Raw genomic sequence first — 19,431 nt, 5'->3', positions numbered from 1 at the left:
GATTTGAAAAGATTTTAGGAAAAGTATTAATAGTTGTATAAAGTGGGTTAACAATATGATAGGTACATTATGGTCATATCTGTGTAAAAACACCAAGAGAAAATTTACCAAAAGGCTGATAACATTAGTGATGGGATCAAGGGCAACTTTGCCAATTTTCTATAATTTTTATAAGTGGGCATATGACTTTCATAATAATCTTTTGCATTTACAGATAAACCATTGGTGGGATAATTAATGTGATGTCCTGAAAAGGAGCGAAAGGTAGCTTTGATTTAAGCTCAGCCATGGGCAGACTGGGGCAGACGTGACGGGCACTGCTTAGAAAAGGTAAATCTCTGAGCAGTAGAGGTCCATCCCTTTTTCTGATTGAAGGCGTGGCTTTCTCGACCAGAGCTTTTACTTGCCCAGGGCCTGTGTGGTTTCTGGACTTACTCTAGCTATAGTAGCTCACCAAGGCCTTGCAGTTTGGAACTGTTCTGTGTTCCTGGCTTTTACTCCTGAGTATGGGTATTCCCAGGAGATGGGAGTGTGAAGAGCTTGCTGGTGTGGCCCTGTGCCTTCCTCAGAGCTGGCAGGGAGAGTGAGTAGTTGATATGTCTTCTCTCCTCAGACCCCAGGACTTCTTGGGTTTCCCGAGAGTTGGTTGATTTCAAGTGAATTTCAATCTGTTTAGTTCCTTAGATCTTGAACTTTCAAAGCCTTAAGATGTAGGATGAATTGGAGCTTAACAGTGACGGTTTGGTTCATTTCAATCCATGAAAATAGGAAAGTGATTTCTAAGTGCTTTTCTCCCCACATCCTGGGCACTGCATTGCCTTTTAGCACAGGGTCAGAGTGGGAGGGGGAGAATGGGAAATTCTGAACAAGTATTTTGATTCCTAGGTAGGAGGTGGTACAATTCCATTCATGATTTTAGCAAAAATGTTAGAAGTTTCTCTCCTGATTGTAGTTGGCTAAAAGTGGGCTCTGTGTCTGCATGAATTTGGTCACTCAGCCTCTTCTCTCATGAGGGCTTTTCTGCAGGATATTCTGCCCTGTGTGCAGAGTTGCAGGTTTCCTGCAGTGTGGTGCTTTTCACAAGGGAATGGGGACTAGGCTCTCACCTCTCCGTGCTTTGTCTGCTGGCGGTATCCTAAAGCTGTAGGTATTCTGCGGGCTTTGCCTTTTCTGTGACTTCATTTCTTGTGTTCATCCAGCAGACTATTTGGTTCTTACTTGCTGCCAAGGATTTTATAATCTAGTAGTAGAGAAAAATGTACAGATTATTAATATGCATTGCAGGATAAAGGCTATAAAAATGTCTGGAGAACATGCTGGCAAAACTTTAGAGATTCTAACTTTTAGCTGAGGACAAGGGCAGAAAGGGGAGGACCAGTGGAAGCCAAGGCACCATGGAGGTAGCGATATCAGATTTATTACCGTTGAATTCAGTCTCGAAAGAGGTCTGCAGGTAAGGAAAGGGACATAAAGGGAAATTAAAGATCTATTTGCAAGACACCAAGGACTCCAGTTTTAGCAGCTGGAATGGAGAGGAATCAAGGGAAATAAGGCTGGAAAAAAAATATTGGGCCAGATGCTGAGGACCTAGAATGCCAGGCTGAATAGTCGGTGCTTATCTGGAACTACTGGGGGAAACTAAAGACTTTTAAGAAAGTGAGAATTAAATTTGGGCTCTAGGAAGAATAAAAGAATGCTGTGTAGTAGAAATTGGGACAGGGGGAGAGGCTGGAAGCAGAGACTGGTTTATTAAAAAGTACAAAGTCCCTGGCCTACCACTTAAAGTGAGACAATTTGTTGCCTCCTGTCTGTCCGCTGTGGCATCCCTGCCAGTCAGTGCCCTTGGGGAGCCCTGGTATTTGCGTGTGGCACTGTGGACAGGGCTGTCCCAAGCAAGCAGGTTGCTGAGGCTCTCCTCAAGAGGACAGACTATGCCCTAAGTCAGGGGGACCACATCTTAGAGTTCTTCCTTGGCTGCCTCCTGGTTTTTTACTGAGGCACTGATACCAAGCAGACAAGCACTACTCAGGGTTGGCATGTTTAGCAGATAAAAATACAGGATGCCGGTTAGATTGCAATTTCAAATAATGGGTACATTTTTATTATTAGTGTGCCCCATGAAATGCTTGGTTTATCTGAAGTTCTGATTTAACTGGGTGTCCCGGGGTCTGACAGTCCTAACTACTCTTCATTATTCTCTGCTCCTGGCCCCGGACTCTGCTTCCTTCTCTTTCATTTTCCACCTCTTAGCTCCTGAGTTCGTCTCCTAGTGGGTCCAGAGTCAGACGAAGTATGTTGCTGCCCAGGAGGGAGGAGCCAGGGGTTAGGAAGGTGGCTGTCCCGTCTCAGTGCCAGGGTTTGGGACATGGGTGCCGCACGAGGTACAGCTTTCTTTCTCACCAGATAGAAAGGAAGACCTTGTGTTCCAGCGCCACACCTTCTCCTCCTTTCCCCTTTGCAGGTCCTCTCCACCCCACTCACATCCCACAAAGGTACTTGGAACTCTTGGACCCAAACATACTTTCTAAGCTCATACTTAGCCCTTCGCCTTAAACATCCTTCCCACATTCTTCACCCACTAGCACCTCCCCATTTCCCTTCCTCTGTCCTAGCCTGTGCCCTTTGTGCTGGGTTCCCAAGGAACCCTCAGCCAACCCCCTTTAGAACCTTTCCCGCACTTGATTGATTCTGCCTGTTACTGGTATGTCTCTCCCAAGAAATTATGGGCTTTCAGGGGCAAGGATCTACTTCTTCATTAGGGTCCTCAGTGCCTGCTACTGTGCTTGCACCTAGTAACTGCTCAATAAACGTGTGCTGCATGACCAGCAGGCTCTATTTGGAAGTTTTACTGCCCCTTAAACCGTTCCGTGTGTTCTTCAGGGACCACCCAGCTCTAGCTCCCCCCGGCCCAGTGCGTACACCTGAACACACTCCACACATCAAGGAGGAGAGGGTTTTTCAGCACTTTTCGTTAGCGTTAAAGAAAACTTGTCTGGGAAGTCTCACCCTCAATGTACCTGTCACTATACCTTCTGTACGCCCAGACTAGTAAAGCCCCAAGTATCCTGCCGTGAGCCACATCCTCTCACCTTTGTCCCATGCCTTCTAGTTCGGGTGCAGCTCCAAGCCTGGACAGTGACTTCAGGTTGTTGCTCCCTCTGTGCTCCCTTCTGCACACAATCTTCTGGGCCTTCTAGAATCATCCTCTTTGCTGGCATTAGATGCCCTCTATCAAGCCATTTGTTGCCTACATTGTTAGGGCTTAAGGGAATGAATAAAGAGAACTACACTGCCTGCCTGTCCCCGCTGTGTAGGGGCTCCCAAGTCTAAGACACCCTCCACCTGGATACATAGAGTGAGCCAAAACACAGATGGATGGCATGTTCTGTAAAGGGGGTAAGTGGGTCTGGGGCCCTCCACTGGGTGGTGCATGGGCAAGTGCTATATTGGGGTCTTTTGGCTATTACGTGCAGAGTAGAGGGACAGAGGTTGGGAGGAGGCCCAAAGGACAGTGTCCCCAAATCTCCAGGTTAGTCAGGATGTAAACAATCCCAGCTGCTGTGGGTACACAGTTGTGAGACCATTGGGGGCAGGCAAGGCTGGGAGGGAGAGTCCCTTCGGATGCTTCTGTAAAAGGAGCTCCTTCCCAGGCACTAACCTGTGTCATGCTAGGAAGTGTCTCTGGGAGCCAACAGGCAGACAGGACCATTTTTTTCTGACTCAGTAGTTCAGAGGAATGCCTTGTGACTTTCATTTCCAAAGCAGCAGCCTCCCTAGCCCTCAGGCTGGAGCCTCACCCCTATTCCTGGGACAGATGAGACCCTCAGGGATCCGGGTCCCCTAGGCAGCAGAGGACCCTACAGGAGTTTGGGGAAAGCTCCTCATGCTCTTGTTTGCAGCCCTTTGCCTGTGATCAGTGGTTTGGCCTGGGAAACCTCAGGCAGGTCTCAGAGAGTTAAGCCGCTGGTTAAGGCCTCCACTGGCTGCCATGGGAGACCGCTGACGCCTGTGGTCTGTGGTTCTCGCTCTTCAGACTGGCTTGGGATTGGGGTACTGGGAGGGGTCTGGTTGCTAAGGTCCACCCTTAGCTCTGGGCTTCTGCCGCTGTCCTAATGGAACCAGCACCCCAGAGTAGGGCCCTCAGAGGACTTGGTGGCTCATTTCTTGCTGGGAAGCAAGGGGCTTAAGTCTCTGCTCCTGGCCCACCCTCTGTGGGGGCTCTCCCTGCAGGTACCTGAAGGAATTCCGCACAGAGCAGTGCCCACTCTTCGTGCAGCACAAATGCACTCAGCACCGGCCCTACACCTGCTTCCACTGGCACTTCGTGAACCAGCGACGTCGCCGTTCCATCCGCCGTCGGGACGGCACCTTCAACTACAGCCCTGACGTTTACTGCACCAAGTACGACGAGGCCACAGGCCTCTGCCCGGAGGGCGACGAGTGAGTGTCCCACCCCCACCCCCCGGAACCTGCCCTCAGAGGAGCCTCATGTCTCCTGGGTCAGGTGCCCTCAGAACAGGTCGGGCAGAGTCTGGGAAGCCAGCCAGAGGCTACTTTGGGGAGTACTCCTGTTGCCTGGCCTGCCTTCCTGTGGTCTGGACCTGGGGCTCAGACCCCGCCATCCTCTGGGGGAGTCCTCTTCTTCTTTACCCACTTTTTGGAAACCTATGTAGCCTTTTCTTCTGCTACATAGGAGAAGTCTGCCTGGGGACATCACTGAGAGGGAATGTTTGTTGACCCTGCTTGTTTGAGTCTTGCAGAGGTGGTAGTGGGAAGCACTGCTGGGGATCTGTGGGTACAGCTCACTGAGCCATCCCTGTACTCACACTTTTCCCAGAGGTCCAAGGCTTATTCTCTCCCACCCCCTGAGCCCCGTGCCCCCGGCCTGGTGAAGCACTGGGGCATGAGAGGTGGCCCGTGCGCGGAGCAGGCTGTTCTCTGTGGAGCCCTGCAGATCCAGGCAGCGCTTGTTCTCCCAGGAGTGTGCCCCCCTCTGGAGCTTTTCTTCAAGTCAGCCCAGGGCCCTGGCCAAGTAGCCCGAGAGGACTCGCTAAGCAGGCTGAAGTGGGAATCCTGGGCCCTTGTGGGCCCCCTTCAAGCTACAGCGTCCGACAGGCGATGGGAGCGGGGGGCTCTGTCCCCGAAGCAAGGCCCGTCAGCGCTGGCCTCCTCAACCAGCGCGCCGTCCGGGTGGTGGGGAGAGCCTTCGGGGGGGGAGGCGGCGCTCGTGGGCTAATGGCCCAGGTTCCGTGGGGCAAAGGTGAGTGACCCCCCACCCCATACACAACGTTTCAGGTGCCCATTCCTGCACAGGACCACAGGGGACACTGAGCGCAGGTACCACCTCCGCTACTACAAAACTGGAATCTGTATCCACGAGACAGACTCAAAAGGCAACTGCACCAAAAACGGCCTGCACTGCGCTTTTGCCCACGGGCCCCATGACCTCCGTTCCCCTGTCTACGACATCAGGTGGGCTGGATGCCATGCTGGGCTCATGGCTCTGGGCCAGGGTGGGGGCCTGGCTCCTGACACGGGGACTGCCATAGATGGAGTGCAGGGGCCGGCGCTCTGGGTCTCCCCTCATGCCCCGTCCCCACTCTCTGTCCTCTCCTTTCCTCCCAGAGAGCTCCAGGCCATGGAGGCCCTGCAGAACGGCCAGACCACAGTAGAGGGCAGCACAGAGGGCCAGACGGCTGGGGCTGCGAGCCACGCTATGATAGAAAAAATCCTCAGCGAGGAGCCACGGTGGCAAGGTAAAGGTGGCCCCACAGACGGCCGTGCCTCCTCCTGCCCAGTGTCTGTCCCCTCTCCTCTCCTGCCTGGAGCAGCCCTGAGGGTACGGCTCACCGCCGCTTCTTCATCCCACCTTGCGGCCGGCCACAGCCCTTCCATTCGGGGCGTTTCTGGGGAGTTTCTCCAGACATGCCTTGCCCGTAAGCATGCTTATGTACATGGGTTGTTGACCCTTGTGACGTTGCCCTTTTTGATCTGTGAGCCTTGAGTGTCTCCGGTGAGGGGGGTCGTTCTTCCCTTCCTCCTGGGTCTCAGTCTTGGCCTTGGCACATGAGGCGGTCTGAGCTCCTGGACACCTTCCCAAGTGGCTTCTCCTGCCTCACCTACCTGACCCCTGCCTCTGACCCCCTTGTGTAGAGACTGCTTATGTGCTGGGGAACTATAAGACGGAGCCATGCAAGAAGCCCCCGAGGTTGTGTCGCCAGGGCTATGCCTGTCCCTACTACCACAACAGCAAGGACCGGCGGCGGAGTCCCCGGAAACACAAATACAGGTCCTTTGGCCTAGGCAGGCCAGTCATGGGAGGGAGGGGTGGCAGGGAAGGGATTGCGGCAGGGGCTGCTTCCAGGATGCTTGCAGGGAGGCTGGAAGGCCAGTCCTGGGGATTACAGGGTTGCAGGTCCCAGATATAAGGGGAGGAAATAGTCAGGACAGCTGAATGATGGGGAGTCCTCTGGGATCCTCCTCTGGCATGAAATGAGGGTCTTGGGTCAGACGATCTCCAAGGCCCTTCCTGGTCTGATTCTGACGGGCAACTGCAGGGGCCAAGCCATCGTGTGGGAAATATGGTTCTGGCTATAGCCTGGCTCTCCTGGAGCTACAGGCTTGGCAGTAGGATCTGGCAGAAGGGGAAAGAAAGTGTCCTTCTTGCTGATAAAGCCATGCTGCGCCACAGAAGCAGAGCCAGCTTCTGGCCGCAGTAAGGCTCTTACTCGGCAGCACATCTTTTCTGTTTGCGAGCCTGGCCCTATGAAGCAGGGAGACCGGAGACGACCCTGAATAGGCATGTAGTCGGCATCCCCCAGCTCCTATTCTCTCCCTCTCCTGCATCCCGCTGACCCCACTGTCTGATTGTACCAGGTCATCTCCGTGTCCGAACGTAAAACATGGGGATGAGTGGGGAGACCCTGGCAAGTGTGAGAACGGAGATGCCTGCCAGTACTGCCACACACGCACGGAGCAGCAGTTCCACCCGGAGGTGGGCGTCGGGCTGGGGCTGGGGCCCTCTGAGGTCTGTGGGTGGCTTTACGTGCCCTTTTGGGGAAGCCAGGAGACAGGAAAGGAGGGCCTGGGCAGGTGTGTGGGCAGAACTCACACCGACCCCATCCTGGAAGAGGCCCCCACCCGTGCAGTGCCTCAAGGAGCCCTGCACCCGACTTTGGCAACTTGCCTTATTCTGAGCCCATAGTCCCCGAGCAGCCTCCGCTCCCGATTTTGTTTCCCCTCCGCCTCCTGACTGGGAAGGCATGGACTGGGCGAAGTGACCTGGCCATTCTGGGTCACTCATGATGCTTACAGTCCAGTGACATGAGGATTCAAAAGACAAGAAAACCCGTTCTAGGTGTTGTGATGCAGATCAGAGCTTACGGTAGCAGCTACCTCCCACCTACCTCCCTGTTGTACTTCCCCCACCCACTGGCCCCATGGTGTAGCCTTGGGCTATGTCAGTGTCCCCAAAATCTGGGATAGGGTATGTAGAGGCACATGCTGTGCATGGTCCATGGAGGCTAGGACATCCTGAGGTAGACGTATGGACAGAGGCCTCCTTATGGGGGTCATAGACAGCAGGATGGAAAGTTAGATGTAGATCCCAACTCCGGGTGCCCCTGGTGGGTGGGTGCTGACTGTGATCTTGGCTTCCTTGACACCCAAGAGGGACATTTGGAAGTCACAAACCTGAGTGGAGAAGCACCATGGAGGAGATCCCTTTGTGAGGGCCGAAGCAAGGCTGGTTGAACCTGCGACCCCAGAATGGAGGGTGTCTTTGGCATGGGGATGGCCTTATCTGCTTCAGGAGTTTGAATATCAAGAATCAGTAGGGAGAAGCTTAGGGAAGTGGCACGGGAGGAGAAAGATTCCTAAGCTGACCCTCCTGTGTTGAAGGCACCCAGGCCTGCCTGTCCCTCTTTGCCTAAACCTGACCTGCCTCTGCTCTACCCTCCAGATCTATAAATCCACCAAGTGCAATGACATGCAGCAGTCGGGCAGCTGTCCCCGAGGACCTTTCTGCGCCTTCGCCCACGTAGAACGTACGCTGCTCCCGTTGCCCTCTCCGCCCTCTCCTCCCCTCACCCTCTGCTCGGGCTGTCAGAGGAGTGGCCTCTCATCCGCCGGCCAGCAGCGGGCTCTGTCCTCACTGGAAGTTCTGGTCCCCCCAGCACACACCCCCCGGAGCTGGCCTCAAACCCTGGAGCTTCCAAGGTCGTGAGACAGAGAGCAGGACCGGGCCCCTGGTCAGGCATTCACAGTCCCAGGCAGGGTGAGGCGCCCTCCCAGAGCCAACTAGGCAGATCTCAGCAGCCACCCTGTGCCACATCCGTGGCAGACGTCACTAACTGAACCTGGCGCTCCGTCCTCCTGAGAGCACAACTGTCCAATGAAAATTGACTGAAACTTCCTCGTGTTATTTTAGATTTTCTAGTAACTGTTTTTTAAAAAAAAGTTAAATTTTAACAATACATTTTTAGTGCTCGCTTCGGCAGCACATATAACAATACATTTTTAATGTGATACAAATGATAATCCTTTCAAAAATAGTGTAGAAAAATATTTTTACTTTTTTCCCTCCAAAGTCTTTGAATTGTGTTGCACACTTCAGTAGGGGAGCGTAGCACATTCCAGTTCAGACCAGCCCCTCGCAGCCACATGGCGCTCACAGCTGCTGCGTCCAACAGCGCGGCTCTCGATTCTTTTTTTTCTTTAAAGATTTTATTTATTTGACAGAGATAGCGAGAGAGGGAACACAAGTGGGAGGGGAGAAGCAGCCTTCCCGCCGAGCAGGGAGCCCGATGTGGGACTAGATTTTAGGACCCTGGGATCATGGCCTGAGCCTAAGGCAGATGCTCAACTCACCGGGCCACCCAGGCGCCCCTACGGCTCTTGGTTCTTAACATTGTGCTCCAGACCACTGCCCGTCTCAGAGATGGAGCTCAAGTTAGAACTCAACGTCCGCCACAAACCACTGCTCCGATTGTCCTTCACCTCTTTTCAGGCTCAGGCCTTATTTCTGGGATTAGAGGCCCTTGGGAGCAGGGAGTGTATTCTCGGCACGGAGGTCATCCCCAGTCGTGGGCAGCTGGGTCCGCTGATTGAGACAACACAAAGAAGTGATTAATGGCTCAGGCTCTGGAGTAGTACAGACCAGAGTTCGCCACCCAGGGAGATTAACTTACCTTTCCGAGCCCCAGTTTTTCTTATCTGTAAAATGAAAACCACAATGTTATTTGCATCTTCCGATTATTGTGAAGTTCGCAGTTAATACAAATTGCTTGGTGCAGAGTAAGTGCACAGTATGCAGTATTGATAGAAAGAAGGCAGGACCCTTCCCTTTGTGTACAGGGGCATGGTCTCCTTTGAAAAACACCCAGATGTGGTTTTGGAGGGACAGAGCTGGCACCGAGCCTGCTGACACCCTGATCCTGTCTTTTGCAGAGCCGCCTCTCAGTGATGATCTACAACCTTCTTCAACTGTGTCAAGCCCCACTCAGCCGGGTCCCGTCTTGTACATGCCATCTGCTGCCGGAGACTCGGTGCCCGTGAGCCCCTCCAGCCCACATGCCCCTGACCTCAGCGCTGTACGTGCCTGTCCAGGGAGTGGGTGGGCACTGTGCCTAGCCAGGAGCCAACACCTGCCTCTGATGCCCCCACTTCCTCACAGCCTGTGCTTGGGACGGGCACCCTGGTATTTTGCCTCAGGCCAAGGGGTTCTACTCTTTCTGCCCCAGGGTTTTTCTGTCAAAATCTGGTGGAGGGTGGTATACCCAGAGCCTGTGTTGGTCAGCCTGGATAGAGCTGGTAGGAGGGATACAGGCCTTCGGTCACACTCCCCCCATAATCCCCTCATGAGGTTCGGGGGTCCCCTCATGGTAGCTGATGCCCATTGGCAGATGAAAACAGAACTGAGCTCCCTGCTGAAGAACCTCCTTCTGAGAAGGGGATAGAGGATGGGCCGTGCCCCAGCCCGCATTTTGCCCACCAAGCCACTCCCTTTCTTTTCTGCAGCTCCTCTGTAGAAACAGCAATCTAGGAAGCCCATCTAATCTCTGTGGCTCCCCCCCGGGCTCCATCAGGAAGCCCCCGAACCTGGAAGGCATTGTCTTCCCTGGGGAGTCTGGCCTCGCCCCTGGCAGCTATAAGAAGGCTCCTGGCTTTGAGAGGGAAGACCAGGTGGGAACCGAGTACCTGAAAAATTTTAAATGCCAGGTAAGGGATATAAGGGGAAGCCCAGTGAGGTTAGCCTTGTCCCTGCATGGGGCAGGAGAAGCCCTGGAGGGCTGTCTTGGCCCAACTGTGGGGAACAGGACTGCGAGCTAGGAGGCCCCTGTCTTCAGCCTCTGCAACGCTAAGCAGAGGGAGTGAGGCTGTCCCATTTTACAAACGAAGGCAGGAAGGTTAGCGCAGCCAGGTACCTCACTCACCCTGTGAGCCAGTTAACAGAGGAGCAGGGACTCCTGTCTGTCTTTTGACCCCAGAGCTCATCTTCCCCCTGCCCTGTGCTGCCTTGGTGGAGTGGCAGGGCCTTGAGGAATAGGACAGAGGGTCCTAATTGGACTTAGCTGAGGCGTGGAGTCACCAGGGAGAAGAACAGTTCCCCTGATTCCTAGGGTAGGGGAAGGAGTAGGGGTGGGGAGGGAGAGCAGGGTATGTGTATAGAGGGGAACTGCATGACACGGACCTTCAGCCATAACGGACCATGGCAGGTTGATGCTTGGGAGGACTCCTGGACTCAGGGGCCCTCCCTAGCACCACATTCATCTCCTGTTCTGACTTCTCTCTCTTAGGCCAAGTTAAAACCCCATTCACTAGAGCCCAGGAGCCAAGAGCAGCCTCTGCTTCAACCCAAACAGGTATACAGCCCTCAGCACCCTTTCTGCCCTTCTGGCGTTGCTATCCATAGGATAGGCCCAGAGTCCCAGCCCTCAGCGAGTAGGGCCACTGCTTACCCACAAGCTGAGGGCAGGACTGAAGGGGGGCCCCAGCCCCAGCTCTGGAGAGGGTAGGGTCAAGCCCGGGAACCCCTTACCTCCTGGACTCACTCAACCGCCAAAAACAGTCTTTCTTGCGCACCTGTACTGTGCTAGGCACGGGGCTGACTTCTCCCTTCCCCTGCTACAGGACCTAGGGGGAGTGGGCCCTGCAGCCTGGGAGCCACAGTTCTCCCACCTCCAGCCTGTCAACAAGGTGTCGAGTGGTGGCGTCCCGTCTGGGCGTGGGGGCGTCCGGAGGAGAGCGGGGATGCGCCATGCCCTTCCGCGCCTCCCAGCGCCCATCTCTAGCCCCGCCATGGCCTCCGTGAGCGGGCGTCCCATGGCCGCCGCCTCCCTCTCTCGTTGCAGGACGTGCTGGGCATCCTTCCCGCTGGCAGCCCCCTGACCTCAAGCATCTCTTCCAGCATCACCTCCAGCCTGGCAGCTACTCCCCCTAGCCCTGCTGGCACCAGCAGCGTCCCTGGCATGAACGCGAACGCTCTGCCCTTCTATCCCACCAGCGACACGGTAGAGTCCGTCATAGGTAATTAGGCCATTTCTGTTGCCAAGTCCAGGACTGGATCTGGAGTTAGAGAAACTAGGTCTCTGGAGTGATATTCAAACCAGCGTACTTGTTACTTCAGACATTTATCTTGGGAGAGTCAGAGGGCGGGCACTTTGAGCCCTTTGGAAAGGGAAAATGAGCCCAAGGTGTGCGCCAAGACTAGCCCTTATAGGAACGTAGCCTCCAGTTTGCTCGTTGTGCAAATTAGAGAGAGATACCACTTTCTCTGGACAAGCACAGTCTCATTCCATGACATAGGCCATTCAGCCCTCACTCATTTTCTCAGTAGGTATCCTTGTATAGCGAACAACTTGTGCAACTGTCCTCAGAGCTCCTGGTCAGTAGAAGCCACTGCCCTTCTGTCTCAGCAGTCATTTATGGGTTCTATTTTGTCCCAGATCATGTTTTAAGCACTGGGACTTTAAGAGATGCAAACACGGTGTTCCTGCCCTCAAAGGAGGGGCATGGTTCCCAGCCTCCCCGTCTAGTCTAGCGGAGGGCAGTGGGTATTCCTTAAGCACCTACTGTGCACTAGCCACTGAGGGCCCAAAGGCTTGCTTGCCCCCGGAGAACTCAGGGCTGAGACATCTGAGCGGTAACACCAGGAGACAAGACCAGACCTTTGTCCGAGTCAGGAAACCTGCATTGGGTCCCCTGGAGGTATCAGTGAAGGCTTCAGAAAAGAGAGCCATTGGAGCTGGACTTGGCAGGGCAGACAGCACAGGGCATCTGTGTTGGCAGAGGAGCAGCCCGACAGGCAGAGGCTTGAGAGCATGGGTCTAGTGGGACTGAGCATGAAGAGGAGGCAGAGGAGGGCAGGTGGGGCCCGGAGGCCTGGAACCTCCGGGTGGTGTGGCCTCTCGGCCGGCAAGGAGGCTCACCCCCCTCTCTCTGTCTCCAGAGTCTGCCTTGGATGACCTGGACCTGAATGAGTTCGGGGTGGCTGCCCTAGAGAAGACGTACGATAACAGCACAGTGCCCCACCCAGGCGGCATCACAATTGGTACTGGTCAGCGGGTGGGCGGCATGTGAGGGCTGGCTCCTAGGCCCAGGGTGGGCACGGGCTGCCCCCTGCTGGTGCGGCTCTGCATAGCTTGCCCTGCCCTCACTGGGCCTCCGGGGGCCTCTCTTCCAGGTGGCAGTTTGCTGCAGAGCTCTGCGCCCGTGAACATCCCCGGCTCCTTGGGCAGTTCTGCTTCCTTCCACTCGGCATCCCCGTCCCCTCCTGTCAGCCTCTCCTCGCATTTCCTGCAGCAGCCCCAGGGCCACTTGAGCCAGTCAGAAAACACATTTCTGGGGACCTCAGCATCACATGGATCTTTGGGTAAGAGGGGGTGCGTGTCTCTGAGACCTGGGGCAGGTTTGGAAAGTGCTTTGGAAGGTGCTTTGGCCACTCTGTCCACAGCCAGAGGCAGTGCAGATGGAGGTTGAAGCCAGTGACTTATGGCTTGGAGGTGGGTCGGGTCCCTGTCCTGCGTCTCCTTTAGCTGGGTAAACCTAGACAAGCAACTTAGCCTCTCAGTTTCCTCTGCTTTAAAATTTGTATCATGGCAGCATCCTCCTTGTAAGACGGTGGTGAGGCTTAAGTGGAATAACGTGAGGAAGTGCTGGGTCTGGGGCCCGCGTGCAGAGAAGCAGCGGCCTCCAGCGCCAGGCCCAGGTGCTGTTCATGCCCGCGTGCTGGTTCTGCCCGGTCTTCCAGAACTGGGGGAGGCGGGCTCCCAACAGCCAGCTTCCCAGGAGGCAAAGGGAAAAGTCTGAGTAGGCTCAGAGTGGCCTTCCTAGTAAACAGAGACACCAAGCAGACCTCACTGGAACCCCAAAGGCTATTTGCTGCACGGCGGCGTCAGAATGGTGCGGACTGTGGCTTCTGGAGGGCACGTCAGTCACAGCCGCTAGAAGCAGGGGGCCGCAGGCTCCCCGACGGGCAGGCAGGCGGGTGTGGGTATTCAGCGGCTCGGTACCCAACGTGCCGCCTCTGCTCTTCGTTCCCCAGCCCCAGCGGCTGCTGGAGCAGATCGGGACTAACCCCCACTGAGGGTGCTGGGCCTCCTGGTCACACAGAGCCTCAGCCTCTGAGCCACATTTGACGTCCTGACCAGGTTGGGAGCTCGCTGATCTCACTCCAGAGATTAGGGCAGCACGTTGCTGTCTTGGCATCTTTCTGGTTTGGAAGGGGCTGTTCCATCGATGCTTTCGGTTACATTTGTCTGACCTGTTCGGATTCTGGAAGCATCTTGACTGTAGCCCTTTTTGGTGGCCGCACATTCGTTCATCCCTTCTCCGTGTAGTTGTCGAGCAGAGCTTCTAGGTGCACTGTGAGCTCAGCAGTCCCGGCTGGCGTGGAGCCGTGGTCTGGTCAGGGAGGCAGAGGAGCACAGACATCCAGAGCGCACTTAGGGACTGTCGCTGTTTGGTGGAGCCAGAGGCCTCGTTTGTGATTCAGAGTAACGGGGACCTGACCTGGACGGTCGAGAGGAAGTGGCTCCTCTCCAAGAGAGAAAATGCTGCCTGAGTGTGCAGTGGAGGGCCTGGGAAGAGCTCGCTGCTGGGGCGGGCTGCTTGATTCAGAGTTCTCTCCCCTGAGCGCGTAGGCTCCTAGATTGCGCGCCTCTCAGGCTCTCCACACAGGATGCATCGCTCATATTTTGGATACACTTGTATTGCTTGGAGGGTTCTGGAACGTCCTGGCTAGATAAGTGGGGAAGGGGGTAAGACAACTCATTAGAAGGGTAAGTGTGGGCAGAAGGAGGCCAGACGTGGGTATGGATCCCCCTCTGGAAGATAGGGACTGCCCCAGGGGCCGCAGAGCAGGACACATGGTGTTTTGACAGAGGTAAACCGCTGTCAAAAGACTGAGCGAGTGTGTGGTTGGAGGAGCACGCGGCTTAGCGTACTGGAAGGAGTGAGCCTTCGGAGTCAGATGCCCTGAATGTGTATTGGGTTTATTACTTCCTCTGTGTGTGTGTGTGTCTGTGTCTGTGTAAGATTTACCTATTATGGGGTGCCTGGGTGGCTCAGTCGGTTAGATTCAGGTCATGATCTCAGGGTCCTGGGATCAAGCCTGGTGTCGGGCTCCCCGCTCTATGGGGAGTCTGCTTCTGTCCTTATGCCCCACTTATATTCTCTCAAATAAAATTTGAAAAAAAAATTTTTTTTGAGAGAAAGAGAGCATAGGAGCGCCTGGGTGGCTCAGTGGGTTAAGCCTCTGCCTTCTGCTCAGGTCATGATCTCAGGGTCCTGGGATGGAGCCCTGCATCGGGCTCTCTGTTCATCAGGGAGCCTGCTTCCCCCTCTCTCTGCCTGCTGCTCTGCCTACTTGTGATCTCTTTCTCTGTGTCACATAGATAAATAAGATCTTTTAAAAAAAGAAAAAAAGAGAGCATAGGAAAGGACAGAGGGAGAGAGAATCTCAAGCAGACCCTCTTCTGAGTGTGGGACCTGACACAGGGCTTGATCCCAGGACCCATGAGATCATGACTTGAGCTGATACCAATTGTGAGACGCCCCACCGACTGAGCCACCCAGACGCCTCTACTATTTGCGTGATTCTTAGCAACACAGTGTATTTGTTTTTTTTTTTTTTTAAGATTTTTTAATTTATTCATTTAACAGACAGAGATCACAGGTAGGCAGAGAAGCAAGCAGAGAGAGGAGGAAGCAGGCTTCCTGCTGAGCAGAGAGCCGGACACGGGGCTTGACCCAGGACCCCAGAATCATGACCTAAGCCGAAGGCAGAGGCTCTAACCCACTGAGCCACCCAGGCGCCCCTATTTGTTTCTTTATCATAAAACAAGGGGAAAGAACCCAGGGCTCCGTGAACTACTCCTGCTCCAGCTGTGCCATCATCTGAGGCTCTGGGCTGCGTTTTTGCTCCTGAACTCCTCCCAAGCCTTACAGAAGGTGCAAGAAGGCTCCCCCTCCCTCTAGCCCAGAAGTCAGTTCACAGTCACAGATTGCCACCTTTATAGCTCCACTTTCCCAAGTCCCCTGAAGCACCCTATACAAGGCAAATGCTGAGGATGCCAAGCCTCCGAAGTGCCAAACTTGGAGTAGCAGGTGGTGCTCAAGTACGTCTGATGCGACCGTGGGCCCTGCACACTCCTGTGAGGCTCCCCAGCCTGACATTGCTGAGGCCTTGCCCAGCTCGCCCCTTGAAGCTTCCCAGACAGGGTTGGACAGGACCAGGGCCTGGGCTCAGGCCTGAAACCCTCCGGGCTCTAATGCTCCTCCCTTTCCTGAGGCAGGTCTCAACGGGATGAATAGCAGCATCTGGGAGCATTTTGCCTCTGGTAGCTTCTCCCCAGGCACTTCCCCGGCCTTCCTGTCAGGGCCAGGGGCTGCTGAGCTGGCCCGGCTGCGGCAAGAGCTCGAGGAAGCCAACGGCACCATCAAGCAGTGGGAGGAGTCCTGGAAGCAGGCTAAGCAGGTACTGGGCGCCCACACCCACTCGCCTTCCCAGGGCCAGTCGGCATCCAGCCCGAGCCCATCTTCAAGCAGGCGCAGGAGCGGGAGGGCAGCAGAAACTCAGTTGTATTCCCTCTTTTCTCCTGTGGAAACACTTACCTTGCCAGTCAGGACCCTGGGGTGGCTGGTGTCCCAGGCCCGGAATTCCCACTGTGAGTTATTTGGTTTGGTCCCACAGCACTACTGGCCTCTCCCCAGAAGCCCTAACTTCCCAGGGCTCCAGGTCCAAGGTTCTAGATTCTGAGATGGCTCCTCTGTCCATCTGCGGCATCCCCGATCTGCCTAGTGCTCCCTTGCTGCATTGGGCTCAGCCCCCTTCCCTGCCTACAGAGGGTCTCCCGCAGGCCCTGACATCTCTCTTCTCTGCAGGCAGTGCCCGCCTCCTCCCTCCCCAGCAGGCCCTGCAGCCACAAGTGGCCCATGCAGGCTCCCAGAGAGGTGCTTGCAGGGGACACGGGGGCAGGGGGCCGTCATGATGAGGCGCTGTGTGTTGGGCCCACAGGCTTGTGATGCCTGGAAGAAGGAGGCAGAGGAGGCCGGAGAGCGGGCCAGTGCAGCAGGCGCCGAGTGCGAGCTGGCCCGGGAGCAGCGGGATGCACTGGAGGGGCAGGTCAAGAAGCTGCAGGAAGAGCTGGAGCGGCTGCACTCGGGCCCCGACCCGCAGGCCTTGCCCACCTTCTCTGACCTGGAGGCCCTCTCGCTCTCCACCCTCTACTCCCTCCAGAAGCAGCTGCGGGCCCACCTGGAACAAGTGGACAAGGTCAGCCCAGGAGGTTAGGGGAGCGCTGGGCGGGGCATACAGTAGCCTCAGGACTTGGACTCTGATGGGTCCGTGGTTCTTCCTTCTGAGAGCCTCTGGCCCCCTGCTGGGCCGACCCAGGATGCTGCCCTGGAGGGGAGGAAGTGTCCCTTCTGGGGGAGGTGAGAAAGGTGGAGGTGGAGACACAGCAGTGCCCGCCGCACTCCCCAGTTCCGGGCGGTGCTGACCCAGGACACGTCACCAGGCCTGGGCCTTCAGTGGCATCCAGGTGCTTCTCCTCCCGTGAGCTCTGCACATATTAGCACACGTTCCAGAGCGGTTAGGTCCCCAGGGCTACTTTGCATTCCTAGGTGCCCGGCTGGATGCCCAGGGAGCATGGCACAGCAGAAAAGCACATTCTTTCCTCCTCCAGGCATTTGCAGCCAGGCCTCACTGGTCTCCTGTGGGGACTGAGGGTCGCTGCAGGAGCAAACGAGGCAGAGGCTTTGTGGGAGGAAGAGCCTGTCGGGGCAGGAGCTGTGGAGCAGCCCTGGGCCTCCCCGCTCCCCAGGGGGGCTGGGAGCAGACTTCGGGAGCCTTGAGGGCAGCACCCTGAACTCCAGCTCTGCTCTCTGGCTTGCTGGCTGAGGCGCTCTGTGCCTCGGGGTCCTTGCCCCAAGGGGGCTGCAGTGAATGCAGAGCGTGCTGCCGGTCGGCCAGGACCCGGCCGGTGAACACCGCCTCCTCCTCCCTCCCCAGGCCGTGTTCCACATGCAGTCGGTGAAATGCCTTAAGTGTCAGGAGCAGAAGCGAGCGCTGCTGCCGTGCCAACACGCCGTGCTGTGCGAGCTCTGTGCCCAGGGCAGCGACTGCCCCGTCTGCCAGCCCAGCCGCGCCCACACCCTCCAGTCGTGACCCTGCAGGCCTGGCCCCGGCCCGGCTCAGATCTTCTTATCTAGGACTTTTTAAAGTATATATATGTATGTATGTATGTATGTATGTATGTATGTATATGTATATGATTATATGTATACATTTCTGTACGTGTGCAGGTATGTGTGGGCAGCAGTGTGTGAACAGTGTCCGTGTGTATATCTGTACATAGATATAGACACACACTTTAAAACAGACTTACCAAGCACTTTTTAAAAGAAAAAACTATTTTGCAGCCCTGCCCTTGCCCACTCTCTCCTTTTCCACTGCAGAGACAAAGTCCCCTCATTGCCCACCGGCTTTTTGGCAGGGGATGTGTTTCTCTTTTTAACGTAGGAAAACTAACTAGTTTGAACTTTTTCCTGGGGCCTGAGCAGGAAGCTGAAAGGGGCCAAGGGGAGGAACCAGGCCTTCAGGGCAGGCCCTGTTCACTGCGCCTCCCCAGGCCATGGCCAGAGCCAGGGGTGTGGACATCCCCAGGGCCAGACCTGGTTCCCAGCCACGAGGCTTGAGAAGGGGGGTGTGCTGGGGTCTAAGCCAGCCTAGCTCCTAGGTTTACCAAATGCGTATTTAGTCTGGGGTTGGCAGGCCAAAGCTGCAGGGGCCAGCCCCGCTCCCATCCCTGGGCCCTTGAAGCTCCTTGAGGGGCAAGGCCCGGGAGTTCTACCCCTCAGGTTCCTGAGGCCAGGAGTCCACCTCAGTCCTCTCCCTCCGGGCCCCCAGAGCAGCCTCCCTGGCCCCAGGACCCCTTACCAGAATGGCACTGCCCTCTTCATAACCCTCTACTGCTGTCAGCGTCCCCCCTCCCCCCCTCCCTCTGGCAGCTAGCGGGGCAAATGGCGGGAAGGAGCTGCGGACTGGGGACCAAGGTGGGGCGTAGGCCCTGCCCTCCTCACCGGGAGGGGCTCCGTATGCATTCCTTGGTGCTCTCTTGAGTGCAGCTGACGTCCTGCCCGTTTGGAGCAGACGCCTGTGTACGTGTGTGTGCGTGCCTGTCCAATGTATATTGTGTCTTAGCTTCCATTTTAAAAATTGTTCTGTACAGAAAGATGCAGCGGGGCGGGAGGGGCAGAGCGGGCGGAGGGAAGCCGCCCTTGTCCCAGCGCTCGGGGTCTGGGGTGGGAGCGAGAGGGCTGTGAAGGGTCTGGCCTGGCCCAGGCTCCCCCTTGGGCTCAGCACGAAAGGGCTTTCAATGAATTAAGTGAAAACTTTTTTTACAAAAATTCAAAAATCAACAAAGCTCCAAACCTATTGGAAATAAAATATGAACTTACAGCTGTAGCTTGTTCACATGGGGGTGAGGGAGAGTAGGGCCCCCCTCAGCCCCGCGCCAGCCCCAGAGGGGCCACGGAGGAGCTCAGGCCTCTACCCAAGGTGTGGCTAGGCAGCTGCCACCACCTTCAAGCCCCCAGGTGGCTCCAGGCCCCTAGACAGAGCTCAAGTGCCTTCCCCACCCAGGCCTGCTGGGTGCAAATGAGTTGGGAGACCTTTAGCCCTGGGGACTTCCTAGGCTTGGGACCCACTTATCGGCTGGAACCTGATGCCTGTTTGGCGAAAGACGACAGGCCCCTTGTCTCCTGGAGAGGCAGACACCTACTGCTCTCTCAAGAGGAGGAGGAAGAGGGTCTCCGCCTTTGAGCCACCTGCTTCCCTTGCTCAGAGCTGGCCTAGCCTGTGGCGGTGAGAAAATGCACCCACTGGGCTCTGTGTGGGGCTCAGGTTCAGAGCTGGAGGAGTCTTGAAGA

The 19,431-nt window shown here is 55.9% G+C and overlaps 1 protein-coding gene across 3 annotated transcripts in view; it reads left to right on the top strand.

Annotated features, from left to right (window-relative positions):
• Positions 1-18,961, top strand: part of UNK (unk zinc finger) — a 31,096-nt gene extending 12,135 nt beyond the window's left edge. The window contains exons 2-16 of one of the 3 annotated variants that reach the window (XM_044247417.1): positions 4,231-4,440; positions 5,296-5,472; positions 5,626-5,756; positions 6,154-6,289; positions 6,877-6,994; positions 7,961-8,045; positions 9,448-9,590; positions 10,018-10,218; positions 10,797-10,862; positions 11,352-11,526; positions 12,449-12,550; positions 12,683-12,871; positions 15,795-15,976; positions 16,517-16,774; positions 17,513-18,961. In XM_044247417.1, the coding sequence (XP_044103352.1) occupies positions 4,231-4,440; positions 5,296-5,472; positions 5,626-5,756; positions 6,154-6,289; positions 6,877-6,994; positions 7,961-8,045; positions 9,448-9,590; positions 10,018-10,218; positions 10,797-10,862; positions 11,352-11,526; positions 12,449-12,550; positions 12,683-12,871; positions 15,795-15,976; positions 16,517-16,774; positions 17,513-17,668 (2,329 nt within the window). In that variant the 3' untranslated portion in view covers positions 17,669-18,961. The remainder of the gene's footprint in view (positions 1-4,230; positions 4,441-5,295; positions 5,473-5,625; positions 5,757-6,153; positions 6,290-6,876; positions 6,995-7,960; positions 8,046-9,447; positions 9,591-10,017; positions 10,219-10,796; positions 10,863-11,351; positions 11,527-12,448; positions 12,551-12,682; positions 12,872-15,794; positions 15,977-16,516; positions 16,775-17,512) is intronic. The other 2 variants (XM_044247416.1, XM_044247418.1) reach the window with 2 other exon arrangements.
• Positions 18,962-19,431: the final 470 nt, after the last annotated feature.

This window comes from Neovison vison, chromosome 5 (assembly GCF_020171115.1).
Source record: "Neovison vison isolate M4711 chromosome 5, ASM_NN_V1, whole genome shotgun sequence".
NCBI lineage: Eukaryota > Metazoa > Chordata > Mammalia > Carnivora > Mustelidae > Neogale > Neogale vison.
This window is presented reverse-complemented; position numbering and strand designations above follow the sequence as displayed.